Source organism: Macaca nemestrina, chromosome 5, assembly GCF_043159975.1.
Source record: "Macaca nemestrina isolate mMacNem1 chromosome 5, mMacNem.hap1, whole genome shotgun sequence".
Classification (NCBI taxonomy): Eukaryota; Metazoa; Chordata; class Mammalia; order Primates; family Cercopithecidae; genus Macaca; species Macaca nemestrina.
In genome coordinates this window covers 161980454-162001366 of record NC_092129.1, presented here as the reverse complement: position 1 = coordinate 162001366, position 20913 = coordinate 161980454, and the positions used below count along the sequence as shown (strand labels likewise).

Below are 20913 nucleotides of genomic sequence, written 5' to 3'. Positions count from 1 at the left end.
TTTCTCTGAACCAGCTCCTAACTTACATCTTTGTAGTCCCACCATTAATCTCTGACCTTCTGGGCTCAATTTTTGCCGTTAGTCTTACCCATGTTTCAAACTTTGTTTTCCCTAAGTAACTCTTGCTGTCTGGGTAGGACAGCATGAGTCCTGTCCCATAAAACCCAGCCTGCATCTACTTTCTTGGACGTATTTTTTTAAAAGAAAATATGCTAGTGGAGCGTGTTATTTAGAATGCCTTTTTCTTAGAGATTTCTCTGGAGGTTTATGTGGGCTAATGGCTCCCCACCCACTTGACTTTTTGCCCATTACATTATATGTTTCTTCCAAGGAACAAAAATATAACTCTCTTTCTCTGACAGCATGAGGGACATTCTCTTGCTGTTGCTCTCCAGGAAAAATCTCATAATCTAACTAGACAAACCCTTGCTGAAAAATTAGACCAAATGGCATTTGTAAACTCCAAGGAAAGCATTTTTCTTCTGTGAAGTATTCCCTAGCTGGAAGTGTTAGAAACTTTACATATACTGATACCAGTTAGGTTTATGGAAAAAATGAAAAGCTATAAACAGCTGGATACACTGTCAAAACTGAACCCTGTCAACTTAATTTTTTCCCTAGCTCTGTATTCTAAGAACCTGGAAACACTCTTTACTCACACTATTAAGATGATTGAGAAAAATGGATGGATAGAGTTTGTTTGTTAAAAGAAAAACTGGATGACTACCTAGCTGTCTCACTCCTTTTTGCTCTATTGGTAAGTTCAAATGAAGGAAATCGTATTAGAAAATATATGTTGGGATTGTGTGCCTTTATCCTCTTTCTCACACTGTATTCATACATAACAAAGTCAATGCATGGTTTGTCTGTATGCCTGATATGATTGGTGTTCGTTTTATTTTATTTTTGACTCATAATCTAAACCCATTACACAATGAAATATTTCATCTTGAGAAATACATATGATCTGCTTTTTTTGGGTTACCAGGGAACCATAAAGAAACTAGAGATCTATGTTGTTTACCTGTTTTCAGCATCAGATAAAATAAAAATGTTAGATCTTTTTTGGGTAATTCATGCTGCACCAATGTGACTTTCTTTATAGGGTTCTTTTATTTAATTGGCACTCCACTATCTAATTTATTTGAAGAAACTTCTCATGCCTTGTATATGACGAAGAACTACTAGTGAAGAAATAAGCATAGCCAATAACTTATTTAACATACTTATAGGTTCTTAGTAAATACAGTTACATAAATAAAATGTTGAAACAAAAATGGGCTGGAGTGAATGAGTCCTGATCTACAGTTGATATTAAATGTAACTAACTTCACTGTCTAATGTGCCTTCTTCTTTTTAAGAATGAGATTAGTGGCATGTCTAAAATTGGATTTTGGTTCTAATACATTAAAAAAAAAAAAAAAAAAAAAAAACTTCCTTGTCTTGAAAAATCAACTAGTGACCAGTAGAGATGCTTGCTCAGTTTATGAGTGCCATGTATTAAGGGAGTTTTGAAGTGATATTTATCTGTACAACTTCAAATCTACCATGACATTCTGTGGTAGACTAAAAACTTTAGAGCTAAATATACCTGATGTTTGTACATGACATATAGCTGCATGTCCTCGGGTAAGTTATTTAATTTCTCTCAACCCTAAATTTTGACTGTTTAAAGTAGGTTTTATGTAATTTGAAGTGTTGTTATAAACAGTGATGATAATAAAATATCTTACGCAGTTCCTGGTTTGCAATGATTATTAAAAGGTACTTGTGGCCTAATTGGTTTTACTAGTAAATTCTAGCAAACATTTAAGGAAGAAACAACACTAATATGCAAATCTTTCAGAAAATAGAGGAGGTAGGAACATGTCATTTTATGTAGCCATCATAAACTTGATTCAAAAAAATAAGTTTTAAAAATAGATATCTTAAGAAAATATGAAATGGAATGTAGCAATGCATAAAATTGGGATTTATCCATGGAATGCAAAGTTAAATGCTTAAAGACTAACCTGTATAATTCACCAGAGCCACACAATAGAGGAGACAAAATATATGATAGTTTAAATAATATAGAAAAATTATTTGACAAAAGGGAACATCTATTTATAATAAAAACTTGAAGCAAAGGTGCAATGGTAAGGAATGTCAATCTGTTAAGTGAATATATGAAAAATCTACAACTAACATTACACTTAATAGGGAAATACTGAATGTTTTCTCCCTAAGATTTATAACTAGGTAAGGATGCCCACTCTCAGCTCTTTTAATTATCATTGTGTTGGAGATCATAGCTAGTGCAATAGGATAAGAAAATGAAATAAAAGAAATACAGATTGAAAAAGGAGCAATAAAACTGTCTGTTTGCAGATGATATGGTTGATGGCACAGTATGTCCTAATGACTCTACAAAACAACTATGAGGAATAGTAAATGAATTTGGCAAGGTTACAGGATATATTGTTGATATGCAAATTCAAATGTATTTTTAGATGCTAGTACAAATAAGTGGAAAAATAATTTTTAAATTCCACTTACATTATCATGATGAAACACAAAATACTCAGGAATACCTTTAACAGAATACATGCAAGGATGTGAGGGTGATCTGGCTGTGACATCTGTTACCCCATTGATCACCAAGGTTGATTTGGCTGATCTGGATGGCCAGGCGGGTATCCCCTACCTCCCTTACTGCTCCGTGTGTATCCTTCCTGAAGCTGCACGCTTGATCGAAGAGGAAGGCCACCCCTGATATACAGGAGGACCTGTCTTCGGTGAAGAGTGTATCAGTAGCTGTGCTCCCCTGCTAGAACCTCCAAACAAGCTCTCAAAATGCATGCAGAACCTCTATGCCAAACACTATAACACATTTCTGAAAGTAATGAAAGACAACCTAAATATCTAGAAAGAGATGCCATGCTTATTGATTAGAAATCTCAATAATGTTGAGATGTCTGTTATTTCCAGATTGATCTATAAAGTCAGTGTAATCACTTATAAAGCCTACCAGGCTGTTTTATTTATTCTGCAGGAAGGCAACCTAATTCTAAAATTCCTTTAAAATGAGCTAAAGCTAGGATATCTTCCGCAACGTTGAAAAAGAAGAACAGTGTTGGAGGAATTACACTATCTGGCTTCATAACTTACTACAAAACTACAGCAATCAAAACTTCATGACACCTTCATAAAAACAGGCAAGCAGATCAATGGAATAGGGTTGAAGGCCTGGCAATAGACCCACACTTACACAATGGACTGATTTCCAATATATGTGCCAAAGCAGCCCAATGGAGAGAGGAAAATATTTGTAGAAAATGATGCTGGAATAACTGAAGCATCAACCCCTACCTCACACCATTCACAAATACTATTTTGAGATGGTTCACCAACCTAAAAAAAGCCAAAATTATAATGCATCTGAAAGAAAACATAGGAGAATATCTTTGCAATGTAGTGGATAGGTGAAAGTGTCTTCGGTCACAGAAAGCAATAAAAATTGATAAACTGGGCCAGGTACAATGGCTCATCCCTGTAATCCCAGCACTTTGGGAGGTCTAAGCAGGTGGATCACTTTAGCCCTGCAGTTCAAGACCAGCCTGAGCAACATGGCTGAAACCCATATCTCTACCAAAATTACAAAAAATTAGCTGGGCGTGGTGGTACACACCTGTAGTCCCAGCCACTCAGGAGGCTGAGGTAGGAGGATCACTTGAGCCCATGTGATTGAGGCTGCAGTGAGCTGTGATCATATCACTGCACTCTAGCCTGGGTGATAGAGTGATACCCTGTCAAAAAACAAAAAAACCTGAAAAACTAGACTTAAAGTTGAACTTGAGCTAATCAGAAGGCATTGTTAAGAAATTTACAGAATATATATATGACAAAGGGTTAGTATCCAGAATATATAGCACTCTAAAACTCGTAACAAAAAGACGATTCAATAAAAAAGAGGCCAAAGACTCAGGTAAGGAAGATGAAAAATGCTCAATTTTTATTAATTATCAAGGGAATGCAAATTAAACCATGATGAGAGACATCCACTAGAATGGCTAAATTTAAAAAGACCGACAGCAAATATTGGTCAGGATGTGGAGCAACTGGAACGTTTATGTTTTTAGTGAGTGTGTATAATTGTGCGGCCACTATGGATAAAAGCCTAGAAATTTCTTATAAAGCTAAATACAAACCTACTCTGGAACCTACAATTTTACTTCTAGATATTTTCCAAAGGGAAATAAAAAAATATATCTACAAAAGTCTATAGGAATATTTACAACAGTTTTATTTAGAATAGCCAAAAGTGAGAGTGGATGAACTATGGGATTCCTAAGTGGAATACTTGCCAGCTATGCCAAAGAAGAAACTACACATTCATGCAACAACATCAATGAATCCCCCAAACTTTTATTCTGCATGAAAACCCTTATACAAACGAATACCTACTGTATGTTTCCATTTCTATGAAGTTCTTGAACAGGTAGAACTAAGTTTTGATGAAAATATATCAGAACAGAAGGGATTGCAGCAGGGATTTACCAGGAAGGGGCATGAAATTTTGGAGGTGATAGTGATGTTCAGTATCTTGATGGAGGTTTTTGTTATACAGGTGTATGTATTTGCTAGAGCTTATTGAGTGGTGTACATTTTGTATATTTCACTGTATGTAAAATTTGCATATAAAATACTGTAAAGCATTGCAGCATTTAGGGGTAAAGTGTACTGATGTTTGCAACTGACTTTGAAATGAATCAAAAAGTAAAATACATTGATTAAGAGAGGGATGTGAAGATGCATAGGTGTATATATAACCAAATGTCAATGATAGAATTTAGGTGGAGGGAAAAATGGGCTTACATTGCATAATTATTTTAACTTTTCTGTGTGTGTGAAAATTTTTGTAATAAAATATTGTGATAAGCAATTATTTTTATGTTCTAACCTTCAAGGGTAGAAATGATCTTGCTTACAGGTGAAGACGGCATTGAAATTCAATCCCTCAAAATCCAAAGTTGTCAAATAATAGAGCTAGTATTAAAATTCAGGTGGCTTTAATCCTACAATCCATATCCTTCCTGTGTTGCGGCACAAATTTCCAAATCCAAACACCCAGAGACCTTTGGTTAAAATAGGAAGTGAACATGAAACCTCTGCTTTGCTTTGAACCCCAGTGATGACTCTCCAGTTTCTTAATCAACTGACCTTTCCTTAAACAAAAATTATTCTTGAGGGAAGAAATGCTAGTAGTCAGATTGTTGAGCACACATTTACTAAATATCCATAAAAGAAGATAAATACTGAGATGAAATAAAGTATAAGTCCGTTTCTCAAAGAATTATTTTTCTTCCTAAGCTCAGGTGCTGATAATTCTAGATGCAAAAATAAAAGGCCAAGTGTCTTAGAATCATAAGCTCATGACTATGTGTCTTTTTTTCTTCGCCTTTCCAGGCAGAAATTCATCAAAGTCTTGCAGATGATGAGTGTGTATCCTGTTCCTAAGATCATTACAGGGCAGGCTTAGAGCAGTATGTGGCAGTGGAAAGAGTCTGGGGCTGGGTATGTGAGACCGGGCCTCTAATTGCAGTTCCTGTGACTTTGTACAACTCCTTTAACCTCTCTCAGCATCATTCTTCGATCCTGCTTTCCTTATTAGTGTGAGGATAAAAATAAAGCAAATTTCAAACTTGAAAGAGAGTTAAAAGATAATCAAGCCCAACCTCCTCATTTTATTAGTGAGAAAACGAGCTTCGCTCAAGGAAACTGAGCCGGATAGAAGCAAAAGGTGATTTTTTTTAACCTGATTTAGAGGTTAGTGTAATTGCTTCATCACAATGATCTCTAGTCAATAGCTACGGATATACTTCAAGGATGTAGATACTATAGGAATGCAAAGTATTGATATTTCTTTATTAGATTGTGTAAATGTGGTATGCACATTTTTACTTAGAAAGTATGTCTTTTGAATTACGTATATTAATATTTTTATATTGATCTGTAACTGTATAATCACATATATATAACAATCTATGTGTAGGGACATGGTCCTTTTTGTAAAATTCATCACTTTTGTTAATACTCTGACCACTTGACAATATGCTTGACCTTTTTACAGATTATTCTTTAGTGTAATATTCAATATATATAATAAATTACAAGAGTCAGTATTTCAGTTGTAGATGTTCCACTGGGACTCGGTTGAGGAAAAGTATATAAAGCACATTACACAGCATTGCATTTTGAAATAATAAAACTTTTGCAGCACTGTAACTAAATATAATGACATCTTGTCAAATATAGTATTTTCTTTTTATCTTTAAAAAGCCAAAAGCCATTTTGAGGCAAAACAGGCTAAATGAGATTTCTTTAAACCAAATGTGCATTGGCAGCTTTTTAAATTTCGGGTTGTGTTTGTGTTTTGTCAGCTTTATATTACATATATTTTTTAAACAACTTTATTGAGGTATAATTGAAGTACAGTATTCTGTACATATTTAAATACAATTTTATCAGTTTTGACATGTTTATACACTGGTGAAACCATCACCACAATCAAGATAAAGAACATTTCTGTTATCCTCAAAACATTCCTCAGAGCCCCTTTGCCATCCTCTCTCCTTCCAACTCCGTCCCCAGAAAACCACTGACTTGTCTTTTCTCACCATAAATTAGTTTGCATCGCTAGAATTTTATATAAATAGAATCATAAGCATACACAGTTTTTTGGCCTGGCGTCTTCACTTAGTGTATTTTTGCAATTCATCTATGTCATTGTGTGTATCAAAATTTCGTTCTTTTTTCTTTCCCTTTGCTCAGTAGGCATTGTGTGGATAAGGATGCCATCCTTTGCTTACCTGTTTGTTGGACACTTGCATTGTTTCCACTTAATGGCTATTACAAATAAAGCTGCTATGATCATTTGCATACAAGTCCTTGTGTGGAAATACCTTTTCCTTTCTTTTGGGCAAATATCTAGACCTGGAATAATTGGGTTATATGGTATGCTTAATTATTTATGATGCTGCCAACATGTTTTACCAAAATGATTATGCCATTTACATTCCCACCAGCAGTGAATAAGAGTTCTGGTTGTTCAAAGTCATTGTCAGTGTTTGATATGGTCAGTCTTTTTAATTTTAACCAATCTAATGGATATGCAGTATCACTTATATATTTTATTTTCCATTAGATTTTAACCAATCTAATGGATATGCAGTATCACTTATATATTTTATTTGCTTTCCTATGGGCACTAATGATGCTTGTATGTTTTATGCACTTTTGTCCATTTGCTTATCTTTTGCGAAGTGTCCATTCAAATATTTTGTCCATTTTTCTAAACACTTGAGTTGTTTCTTATTATTTAACTGCAAAAGTTCCTTATAATATTTTGAATACAAGTCCTTTATCTGATAGTTGTTTGGAGAAAATTTTCTTCCACAATATAACTTCCCTTTTCATTTTTCAGTGATTTTTTAAGAACAAAAGTTTTAGATTTTGATGAAGTCTGATTTATCCATTTTAGCTTGAAAGTTTTGTATTTTGTGTGTGTGTTTTATTTAACAAAACTTTGCCTACCATAAGATTACAGCTGTTTTCTCTCATGTTTTAGGAGTTTTATAGTTTTAGGTTCTACGTTTAGGTTTATGATTATTTTTACTCAAATTTTGTGTCAAGTGTGAGGTGGGGATCATTGTACTTGTTTTTTCAGTGTTGATTTCCAGTTGGTCCAGCATCCTTTGTTGAAATGACTTTGTTTTCTCTGTTGAATTCTCTTGACACGTTGTCAAAATTCAAGTGATCATATATGCTTGGGTCTCTTTCTAAACATTCTATTTTGTTCCATAGATCTATGTCTCTATTTTTTTTTTTTTTTGCCAATAATCCACATTCTTGGTTACTATAGCTTTATTGTATATCTTGAAGGTTAAGTGAATTCTCTACCTTTTCACTATCTAGATCCTTTGCATTTCCATATCAGTTTTACAATCAAGTTGACAATTTCCAAAAAAAAAAATTTTAAAAAAAGAAAAGAAAATCTTGGTATATTTTGTTTGGAATTACATAGAATCTATAGATCAGTTTTTGGAGAATTGCCATTCACAAATATGCCATTTATTTATGTGTTGTCTAATTTATTATAGCAGTTTTTTGTAGTTTTTAGGCGAGAGGTATTGGATATATTTTCTTAGATTTATTTCTAGGTATCCTCTTCTCTCTGCCCAACTACTATAATAGGAATTTGAAAGGAAATCATTTTCATTTATTTTTGCTATGAATACATAATTATAGGATACTTTTTATATTAACATTTATCCTGCACATGGCTTAATTCTTTTATGGTTTATGTAAGTTTTGGGGCGTTCCTTGGTATTTTCTCTACAAACAATATATAATATGCCAATATTGACAGTTCTGTTTCTTCATTTTTGGTTATTATTCATTTGTTTCCTCTCTTGATGGGATCAATCTTACCCCAAACCTCAGCACCATGCAATATACCAATGTAACAAACCTGCATGTGATTATATGGTTTTCCTCCTTTACTAGGTTACTGTTGTAAATGACATTGATTTCTGCATGTTTAACCAACTTTGCGTTTCTAAGAAAGCCTACTTTTGTTATGATGTATTTTTTTTTTATACAGCTGTGTCATTTAATGATGGAGTTATGTTCTGAGAAGTGTGTTATTAGGCAATTTTGTCATAGTGCAAACATCATAGAGTGTTCTTTCACTAACCTGGATAGTAGAGCTTACTAGGCTACATGGTAGGGCCTACTGCTCCCAGGCTACAAACCTGTACAGCATGGTACTGTACTGAATACTGTGAGGGAATTGTAACACAATTGTATTTGTGTATTTAAACATGTCTAAACATACCAAAAAGGAAATGTGTTGAGCTAGGACATTCTGATAGCTACGATGTCATGTTACTGACCGGCTACCATGTCACTAGGCAACAGGAATTTTTCAGCTCTGTTATAGTTTAATGGGACCACTGTCATATATGTACTTTATTGTTGACTGAAACATCATTATGCAGCACATGACTGTATATAATGAATTACATTTGATAACATTTTGTTAGTATCTTTACATCTATGTGAAGTACTTTGGAATTTTTTTTAAATAATTTTTTTAAATTTTGATATTAGTCTTATGCTGGACTTATAAAACCAAGTTGGGCAGTGATACCAACTTCTTTATCTTCTGAAAATATTTATGTTAGATGAGTGTTATTTCTTCCTTGAAACTTTGCCAGAGTTTACTACTGAAAACATTTTACCCTGGAGTTTTCTTTTAGGAAAGATATTCGATAATTTAATTATATATAATTATACATTATTAATTATCTTCATATAATTAATTATATATAGTTATATATAGTATGTATTATATATATTTGAGCTTGTGGATTGCTGAATTAAATATTTATTTGTTATTAAATACATATATTGTAACTGTTTTTCTCGTGTCAATTTTGGTAAGTGTATTTTTTAAGAAAATTGTCAATTTTATGTAATTGTTGCATATTTTGCTGTAATATTGTATTGTTACCCCCAACAACAGAATATTGTATTGTTACCCCCAACAACAGAAGTCTGTTGGTTCTGTGTCATTCCTGACATTAGTGATTTGTGTCCTTTCTCTCTTTTTCTTACATACATCCTAGCTAGGACTTTTTAAATTTTATTGATTCTTTTTTCAAGTAACTAGCTTATTAGATTTTTGTCTATCTGTTTTATCTTTCATGGATTTCTGCTTTTTGATATTTTCTTCCTTCTACTTTGAGTCTTTAGACCATGGTTGAATTTAAGTCCAAGATTAAATTACATATTTTCCGTTTGTCCTCTCTGTTTTTTTATCTTCATTTCTCTATTTCTCTTATTCCTGCCATGTTTTAGTTTATTTGAGTATCTTTTCACATTCCATTTTTATTTATCTAATGTATATTGGCTAAATCTCTTTTGTGTGTGTGTTTTCTGTAGAAGTTTTATTATACATACCAGGCCTTTCACAGTTTATTTAGAGTTAATATTATGCCATTTCACATAAAAAGTAGAACAATTTTGGGGCTGGGTGCAGTGGCTCACACCTGCAATCACAGCACTTTGGGAGGCCAAGACAGGAGGATCACTTGAGCCCAGAAGTTTGAGACCAGCTTGGGCAACACACAAAACCTTGCCTACAAAAATAGAAAAGAATAATTTAAACACAGTAGACAAATTGCAATAATATAAATGATCCTCCACTGAGCCTTATGTTGTAATTTTTGTATGTATTGTACGTATGTACATAAAAAATCCCAGCAGATAATAAAATACTGTTTGTTTTAAATAGTTATATGTATTTTAAAGAACTTCAAAAGGAAAAACAATCTTTTGTATTTACCCAGAAATTTACCATTTCTGTTGCTGTTTCTTCATTCCTAAAGATCCATGGTCCTCTCTAGTATTATTTTCATTCAGTGTGGAGAACTTGCTTTAGCAATCTTATATTCAACTCTCCTAGTGATGAATTAACTTACTTTTCCTTTATCTAAAAATGCATTTATTTTGCTTGCATTTCAGAAGAATGTTTTCACTAGGTATAGAGTTTGGAGTTGACAGTTCTTTTCTTTCAGCCTGTAAAGAAGTTGTCTGCCACCAGGCCTCCATGGTTTCTGATGAGAAATCTTCAGTATTTCCACCTATTCCTCTCTATAATGAGGCATATATTTCTAGCTGTTTTGAATAATTTTTTCTTTATATTTGGTTTTCACCAGTTTAACTGTGATGTGTTTAGGTGTGATTTTCTTTGGACTTGTGTATTGCTGCGCTTCTTGACTCTGTACATTTATGGATTTGATTAAATGTGGAAAGCTTTTCGGCATTGTACCTTCCAACAATTTTCCTTCTCAGTCTCTCATCTCCTTCTGGTACTCCAAACACATTAGTTTTGATCTTTGGAAATTTTCCTACAGGTCCCTGAAGCTCTGTTCACTTATTCTTTATTCTCCACTTTCATTCTCTGTTCTTCAGATTAGATTATTTCTATCGAGCTCTTTCCAAGTGTTAAATTGAGTTTAGCCTAAACCAGCCTCCTTACAAATTTTAGGTTCAGCCTAAAGGTTTATCTGTACATCGTGAACTATAACCTAAATGGAGTTGAGTCTACTCTTGTTCCAGTCACTGAATGTTGGCCAATCCAAGGTGGCCAGCTGTCCAACCATGTTCAAATAAGGCAGATGCCAAGCTGTAACCAATCCAGCTGCTTCTGTACCTCACTTCTGTTTTCCGTAGGTCACTTTCCTTTTTCCTGTACATAAGTCTTCTTCCACTGCATGGCTATGCTGGAGTCTCTGTGCCTTCTTTGGCTCAGGATGCTGCCCAATTTGCAAATCGTTCTTTGCTCAATTAAGCTCTGTAAAACTTAATTTGGCTAAAGTTTTTCTTTTAACACAAATTTGCTGATTTTTTTTCTGCATTGTTTTCATACTGCTTTCAAGTTCACCTAGCGTATTAGTCCGTTTTCATACTGCTGATAAAGACATACTGGCGACTGGGTAATTTGTAAAGAAAAAGAGGTTTAATAGACCCAAAGTTTCACATGATTGGGGAGGCCACACAATCATGGTGGAAGGCAAAAAGCACGTCTTACATGACGGCAGGGAACAGAGAGAATGAGAGCCAAGCAAAAGGGGTTTCTCCTTATAACACCACCAGATCTCATGAGACTTATTCACTACCACGAGAACAGTATGGGGGAAACCACCCCCATGATGCAATTATCTCCCACTGGGTCCCTCCCACAACACATGGGAATCATGGGAGCTGCAATTCAAGATGAGATTTGGGTAGGGACACAGCCAAACCATATCATGTAGTGAGTTTTTCATTTTAAATGCAGTAATGTGCTGCATTACAATGTTTCAGTCAACAACAGAATGTGTATATGACAGTGGTCTCAAGATTATAACAGAGCTGAAACATTTCTGTCACCTAGTGATGTCATAGCCATCGTAATGTCACAGCGAAATACATTACCTTTTCTATGTTTAGATATGCAAATACATAACATTGTGTTATAACTGCCCACAGTATTCAGCATAGTAACACACTGTACAGGTTTGTAACATAGGAGCAATAGGATCTACCATATAACCCAGGTGTGTAGTAGACTATGCCATCTACGTTTGTGTAAGTACACTCTGTGATGTTCACACAATGATGATATTGCCTAATGACACATTTCTCAGAATGTATCCCCATCAAGTGACACGTGACTATACTGTATATTTCACTTCCCAGCAATTTAATTTTTTTATAGTTTATTGTCTATTGAGAATTTTTATGTTTTCATTCATTTGAAGAGTGTTTTTACTTACTTATAACGCATAGTTGTAAGAGCTGCTTAAACGGTCTTAAACTAGCTAGATCATCAGGTAACTTGATAAGTTTTTGGTTTTTTTGTCATGAGAATTGGTCTTTTTTTGGTCTACTGAGTAATTTTGGGTGGTGTGGATATTGTGAATCTCTGTTGTATACAGTCTGTTAGAACATTCCTAATATGCTTATTTTAACAAGCAATCAGGCCACTTAAATTCAGACTGTAAGTTGTGTCTCATCTTCTGTGAGAGGTAGTTCAAATCTCAGTTACGTTTTTAAATTCTTGGCTTTATTGGTTTGTGTCTCTCCTATGCCTATGCAGTTCAGGGGTTAGAATAAGACTTGTGCAGACAGCTCAAATCTCTGTTTGGCTTCCAAAGCATTTGCGGTCTTTATTTGGGACTGTCTCATAGAAGCTTAGTTCAAGAATTATGCTGATAGTTTTGTGAGGTTCTTTCACAAATTAAAGGATTCCCTTCACTTTCTCTTTTATCTGTGGGATTCTCCTTAAACTCTCGGGCTCACAGGAGACTTTCTTTTTGGTTTCTTTTGCCAGAGAAACAGGATTGGTCTCAGAGTTTATCTGCTTGTGCAGCTGCCATTTCCTCACCATTTTGCAACTGAGGTCTACCCTTGAGATCATACTGCACAAGAAAGAAGCAACGTGGAAAACTCATCACTGTGCAGGTCACTTTTCCAACTTTTGACTCTCTTCTATGGTTTGCTTGCTTTTGAGAGGTGGTTGTTTTCTTAAATGCATTTTATTCAGTTTTTAGCTGTGATTAGAATGAGGAAAGGGCTACCATGATTGAACTAGAATGTTTATTAAATTTTTTTTGCCAGAAAAAATACTGATTATATGTCAAGGTATAGAACCTGTCTTTTAAAATTAACCAAACCAAGCCAGGCACAGCAGCTCATGCCTTCTGAGAGGCCCAGGTGGGAGGATTGCTTGATCCCCGGAGTTTGAGACCAGCCTGAGCAATGTAGTGAGACCCTGTCTCCACAAAAAAAAATTTGAAAATTAGCTGGATGTGGTGGCTTGCACCCGTAGTTCCAGCTACTCCAGAGGGTAGTAACTGAGTATGGTAGTATGGTAGTACTGAGATGGGAGGATCACTGGTGGTCAAGACTTCAGTGAACCGTGATCGTGCCACTGTACTCCAACATGGGTGACAGAACAAGACCCTGTCTCAAAAAAAAAAAAAAATTAACCTAACCATTGTAACAGATGAAGTCCTGTCTTTATGAGTCAGTTGTGTAGAGAAGGGCAAAAGTGATTGTTAAATTGCGACTATCACACACACCTAATTTAATAAAATAGCTGCTTGTGATACTTTAGATTTCACATTCCACCTATTGTGTGTACTTAGTATTATTGTCAGTGAGTAAAAGACAACACTGTGTTTTCCTCCTCCACTGGGTTATTAAAAATAAAACCAATTGTATATTTGAAGTGTTTGGTGCCTTCAGAATCAAGTTGTATATAAATTACAGTGGTATTATTTTTCTAATGCATAACTAATTCTTAGATATTGTTAAAGCCCCTATGACTGATTCTTTGAGATGATTTAAGTCTAAGACTTAGTTAAATATAAAGTTTAAAATTAACATTGGTGACAGTGTTTCTTGTTGTAAGTGCAAATAGTGGTCAGTGACAACTTCCTTATGAAGTCAAGTTTACATAATGCTACAATATAAAAAGCAAAGGATAAATTGCTGTGTTTGATGCACATTTTGGATGTAGTACCATTTTCTTCTTTTTTTCCTCAGAATAATCAAGGGCGAATGTGAATCCTGTGTTATGTGTTTCTACTTTTTTGATGGTGATTAGTGACTTGTAAGGAAATGAAAGAATGAGGGCAGCAAGGCCATTTTATGTAACATTGAAGTTAAATTGTTCTTTTAAAAAAAAAGGATGTATGGGGCATATGATAAACCGTAAGATTTTCCATATGCTGATGATATCCTTCTGACCCTGAATTGGATCAAATTATTTAAATATGGCTCAGATAAGAAGCACATTGCAGTTCAGATGAAAGAGTATCCTAATGGAAACTTTCCAAACATTTATTATTCTTGCTTGCCTCTTGAAATGGTGGGCATAGAAATAGCAAGTCTCTGAATATATGTTATTATTTGTGAAATGATGAGCTATTTAGACATTATGTTATATGACCACGAGACTTTAAAAAATACTTACCTGATTAATCTCTAATTTATTGTATCACATGACCTCAGTATTTTATAGTTTTCAAAATTGAGATATAACTGGCGCTTGGTAAAATGCCCAGATCTTAAACATAAAATTCAATGAATTTTCACATGAAGTCCATACACTTTTTACATATATTCCCCAGATCAAGATATAAAACATTTCTGTCATTCCTGAAATTGTTTATTGTACCCTTTTCCTTTCAATAGCTCCCATCCTCCAACTAGAGTCAGTCACACCTTTGTCAACTTAGATTAGTTGCCTGTTCCTCAGGTGCATGTATATATGTGGCAGCAAACAGTGTGCACTCTTGCATAATGTTTTCAAGATTCATGCATGTGTTGTATTTTCATCCATGTGTTGTATGTTATTTCATTTCTATTGTTGGAGAATATTCAATTGTATCAATATTCACCAGTTTCATTGTTCATTTTTCTCTTGCTGGACTTTTGACTCACCTTCATTTTTGAGCTATCATGAATAAAGCCACTTAGGACAGTCTGTATGTCTTTTTGTGGAGACAGTTCTCATTTTTTACATGAGATAATAAATTTATTATAAATTGATATGTAAATTTGCCTATTTGGATTTCTATTTCATGCCAACTTTTAGAATCTAATTTGCTATAAAAAACGGTCCCAAAAGGTAAAAGTTACACTAAAAAATTCTAACGTTATTTGAAAGATTATTCTCCCTTATTTAAAATATGGATTATCCATATTTGATTCTCCTGTGTAAACTGCAAGGAAAAATTAAACTTTATAAATCTGTAAAAAGCATATGAAAATTAAAACACTACACACATGACATTCTCACTTTTTCCAAACAACTGATGTGACCATTTCTCCCTTCAAGGGCCAGCCACATGACTCATATCCTTTCTCCACCATACTATTTTACTATACTATGATAAGCAGTGTATTCGCCCATCTCCCCATGAGACTGTAAGCTCCCTGGAGACAAAGACCATCTGTGTCTTTTCTTTTTATCCCTGACTTCTAGCGCTTTGCCTGGTACATGGTAGGTACACATTATATGTTGAATGAACTGAACAACTGCCTTTTGTCTAGGGTATATATTTGCTTTGCAAAAGTTGCTTTTGCTATGGAAACACAACATACACTTAGCTTTAGCTCAAGAATTTACTATTCCCTTTATGTCTTAAGGCTTTTGTTTAATACATGAGCTGACTTATCCTAGTTTCCTATTCATGTAAAGTATGCTTCTGATGAAAATACACACTACTGGAAACTTATAAAGGGTTTCTGTTTTATTCATTTAATAACATTGTTAAAATTTACTGATGTGTCATTGAGAAAAAATAACTTCAAGTGAGGACAACACACACACATCTTTAACTGATTTTTTCTTCAAGAGTATATAGTACTTAGTACACTGTGTACTTAGTGCATAGAATATAAACATCACTTTGCTTATTTTTATTATTGGGAAAAGGTACAATATCTGTTTTACACAATTGAAAGACCTTGGAATTATGCATGATTTTTATTACTACTGGGATTTCCATGTTGGATCAAAGGTCATCATTCTAATCGTCTCAGATTCCCTGTTTTTTCTTCTAATTGATCATTGCAATGCCCATCTGTCTGTGGCTCATGGTGTAACCTTTTTTGATAGGGGCAGAGCAGCAGATGGACAGCAGATGGGAGTTTTGCCCTGCCTCGTGGTTCAGATCTTGGCCCAGGCACGAACTGTCAGAGACTGTCAGTTTGTCGTCTCAGCTTGTGGTCTCCAGTGCTGTGTGTGGCATCTCAGCCATGGGTCTGAATTGATGCCAAGCTGGACCAGCTATTTGTCATTGTGACTAGTTAATGTTAATGACTAACATTAAGGGTGGGAGCACCGAGTGAGTGTGTCAGATAACCTGGTAGAATTGTGCTTTCTACTGTGAGCAGGATCCCCAAGACCCCAGAGTCAGCTCATTCTCAGGAGAGAAGTTACAGAATTAGAAACAGGTAGGTGTCTTATAGGTATTTACCTACTTTAAAAACAACACAATTTCCCCAGAGTTCTCCTTTCTATACAAAATCACATGAGGACATGAGTGAAAAGTGGAGGTAGATAGACAGTGGCTTGTGTTTTTGTCTAATTGTTGGACAGTTGTCATCTTCTGGAATTCCTAAGGGTACTGGGTGATTCAAACTTTGGCTATTGATAACATTTTGAATGCAGTAACTATGACTGCTTCTGCCATCACATTAAAAGACAGTTCCTGAGATTGCTGGTCTTTTCAAAAGGAAAGAAGAAGGTCTTTAAAAAAATTTATTCTGAACTATCAGCACACTCTTTTTATTTTTTTATTTATTTTTTTATGTGTGCATGAATTTGCTGCTTTATAAGTGACTCTTTTCATTTCAGTAGAAACCTGATTGGAGTAAACAGACGAGGCTGGGTGAAGTCTCCTAATGGAGGGTAAGCCTTGGCAGTGACCGTGAATAAAAGGCAATAATGAGTCTGAGTGGATGCTGAGCTCTGTGTTTTTTTCTTATTTATTTAGTTTCTTTAGACTTAGAGCTCCACAGAGATCATATTGTACCATTCCCTTAGCTGAGCTGAGTCCCAATTTTGATGAATAACACAAGAGAGTTTATGTAAGGAATATGTGCCCACAGATCTCTAAATAAATGTCCACAATAAGTACAGAAAACTGTCCCACTCTCTACCAGGGCCATCAGTAACTTCTCACCTAGTTGTAGAGATGTTTAGAATACTCCATTTCTTTCTTGTCCTCTGAACTAAATCAAAATATTATGTCCTGATGGTTAATAGTATTTCTGTTCATACGATAGGTACATGATGACATTATTAGACAGTGTATTAATATGAATTGTCCACATCTGAATATTTTCTTGTATTCTGGGACTCAGAGGTTGCTCTTACATATTTGTAATGAATTATGCTGCTCAATGTTGTTCAAATTATATGAACAACATTGGATTGTTATACTCAAATAAATTATGTTTTCATTCGCTCCAGATATTCTCTTAATTTGATTTAGATATCTGCAGTGTTGACCACCACAAGGCACTTTAAAATCTAGATTATAACAGATGGCTAGACAATTGTTTACTTAAACCTTGAGTAACCCCCACATTATAAAATGAATATAGATTTTATTCCATATTCCATCAGATATTCTTTTATCTCTTCAGTTTTCTTCTTTCATAATTGAATATATTTAACAATTGTAAAACTGTGCTTCTATCCTCAGGTAAGATAGTGTGTGTATGCATTTGTCTGCTTATGTTTGTAATTATTGTTCAATTTATATATATCTGACAGGTGACCAAGGTGCTTGTATTTTGGAATCTTGGCATTATATCTGTGGCTTCCTTGAGACCAACTCATTTACTCTTTCCTTTTAAAGGAATCTTGAAATGGAAAAAAAAAAATCTTATTACAGTGCTACTCAGGATGGCCTAAAGGACTGTGTTACACCCCTGCTAGCTACTAATGTACTTTAACTTGGATCTTGCTAACATGATTTCAGGTGAGGTGTGGACAGGATCTAATTAGTTATAAATCTGTAAATGCTTGAACAGAGGCTAGCTTGAAATTCTCCATCTGACTGATACTGCTGTAATACTGTAATCCCAGAAAGCTCTCTTGAATGAATTTCCATTAGCCATGGAGTTAAGGGAAAGTCATGAACTTGAGGAAATTAAGCAATGTCTGTGACTTAGCCAGTTAAATAGAAGCTTTGCTTTACCAGTACGCTATCTGCTTCCCTGTAGTCTTGTTCTTGCTTTGGGGTGGCAGTTCTTAGATTACAACCACAATGAGCTGTGCTACATAAATGTTGAAGCTATCTCACACTGAACGTCTTCTATAAATAGCTAATTTCTTGTGTTTAATCATCCTTTAGATTACATAGTACTTATGGATTACAAAGAGTTTTACTCCACTTTGTCTCTTACTCTCTTTTAAACCTCCCATTAGGCAAGCAAAGAAGAAACCTAAATAACCAAGTAAACAAATCAAAGCTCAGCATCCAGTTATATTAATTATTGCCTTTTATTCATACTCATTGCTATTGGATATAGAATAGCAAATAAGAAAAAATGTCTTCACCTTCAAGAAGCTTACATTCTGATAAGGCAGGCTGTAAATAGAAGAGCAAATACTAGAACATCAGATCTAAATAAGTGCTATGACAAAGAATAAGGCTAACATGTCAGAAAATGAGGGAGAGGAAGGTGAAATTTGATGTAGGCTGGTCAGAGCCAGCCCATATGTGTGTGTGTGTGTGTGTGTGTGTGTGTGTGTGTGTATATATATATATTTACAGATTGACAGGTTATGAATCACACAAATCTTAAGCATGCAGAGAGATATATATATACACACTCACATTGATATAACCTGTACCTCCATCAATATATAGAACATTTCTTTTCTCTTTCTTTCTTTCATTTTTTTTTTTTTTTTTTTGTGAGACAGGGTCTCACTCTGTCACCCAGGCTGGTATGCAGTTACATAATCATGGCTCACTGTAGCCTCAATCTCTCACCTCAGCCTCCTGAGTGTCACCACACCTGGCTAATTTTTGTATTTTTTGTAGAGACAGGGTCTCCCCATGTTGTCTCGGCTGGTCTTGAACTGGGCTCAATCGATCCTCCTGCCTTAGCCTCCAACAGTGTTGGAATTACAGGCGTGCACCACTGCGCCCAGCCTATATAGAACATTTCTATAAAATATAAAGATTATAAAATATAAAGATATAAATATTATAAAACATAAAGATTGCTCCTGCACTTTTCTCCCCCATTGCCCCCAAGGGGAACACTGTTCTGATTCTTTCTTCATAGATGACTTTAGCCTGTTCTGGAATCACAGAGTATACACTCTGTTGTGGATGGATTCCTTTGCTCCTCTTGTGGGTTTTGGTATGTAACCATGTTATTGCTCTATTGTGATCATTCCTTTTTATTGTGTCCTGTTGTCTGGATATACCACAATTTGTTTATCCATTCACCTGATGAAGAATATTTGGATTTCTTCTGGTGTTTGTCCATTGTAAATAAAGCTGTTAGGAACCTTTTTATACCACATTTTTTGTGCGTCTGTACCTACATTTCTTTGGGGTAAATACCAAAGGGTAGGTGGTTAACTTTATAAGAAAGTTCCATACCGGTTACTAAAGAGGTTTTACCATTTACTCTCCCACCAGCAATGTAGGAGAGTTCTGTTTTTTCATATCCTCTTCGACATTTGGCGTCATCAATCTGTTAAATTTCAGCCATGTGAGTGGGTGTAGGGTGGTTTCTCATGTGGTTTTGATTTGCATTTCCATAATGACTAATGATGGTGAACACTATTTCATGTGCTTTTTGATTATTCATAAAGATTTCTTTGTGAAGTGCCTGTTCAGGTCTTTTGCCCGTATTTTAAATTGCATTGTCTTTATTATTGAGTTGTAGGAGTTAGAAGTCCTTTGTCGGATATATATACTGTGAATATTTTCTCCTAGTTGGTAGCATTAACCACTTATTTTCCGTATGGTGTCTTTCTTTTCTTTTCTTTCTTTTTTTTTTTTTTTTGAGACAGAGTCTTGATCTGTCACCCAGGCTGGAGTACAGTGGCATAATCTTGGCTCACTGCAACCTCTGCCTCCCGGGTTGAAGCAGTTTTCCCACCTCAGCCTCCCGAGAAGCTGGGACTACAGGTGTGTGCCAACACACCTGGCTAATTTTTTTTGTAGAGACGAGGTTTCACCACATTGGCCAGACTGCTCTTGAACTCCTGACCTCAAGTGATCCGCCCGTCTCGGCCTCCCAAAGTGCTGGAATTACCGGCATGAGCCACTGTGCCTGGTTTCCTTATGGTGTCTTTCAAAGATCAAATGTTTTAATTTTGATGAAATCCATTTATATGTTTTTTCTATTATTTTTAATGTTTTCTTATGCTAAGATGTTTGTCTTTCCCAAGATCATAAAGATACTCTTTTATGTTTTCCTTCAAAAGGTTTATTGTCTTATGTTTATGTTAAGATCTGTAATCTAGGATACAGAAGTACTTTGGGGCTTTGGTTGAAAAATCAAGATTTGGGGCATCCAATTAGGATGTAGAAAGCTGAAAAAAGAATATTTCCACCCTTACAAGAACAACAAAATAGCAGAAATTTTGCAAATATATGCTGTTCTTGAACCTATGAGAGAACTGAGGTCTCAGAGAAACCAACTAAAACTTAAAATCCAAGGAGGGACAAGTGTCTCTCAGGAGAGATAAGGGGCTAGCCCCTTATCTGGAGCAGATGCCTAGGACACTGGTAAGAAGAATTCCACTAAAATGTTTAACAAATTGATAAAGGC

General features: G+C 35.0%; 1 protein-coding gene across 36 annotated transcripts in view; it reads left to right on the top strand.

Moving 5' to 3' along the window:
* Positions 1 to 20913, top strand: part of LOC112426759 (uncharacterized) — a 551288-nt gene that overhangs the window by 420853 nt on the left and 109522 nt on the right. For 14 of the 36 annotated variants that reach the window (XM_071097540.1, XM_071097571.1, XM_071097555.1 and 11 more), the window contains one exon: positions 622 to 701. The exons of 9 other annotated variants lie outside the window; for them this stretch is intronic. Coding sequence is in view for 1 of the 27 variants with exons in the window: in XM_071097558.1 (XP_070953659.1) it covers positions 12923 to 13053 (131 nt within the window). In the remaining 26 variants the exon portion in view is untranslated. Of the gene's footprint in view, positions 1 to 621; positions 758 to 12922; positions 13054 to 20913 lie in introns of those variants that run through there. 13 more of the 36 variants (XR_011623994.1, XR_011623995.1, XR_011623992.1 and 10 more) reach the window with 2 other exon arrangements.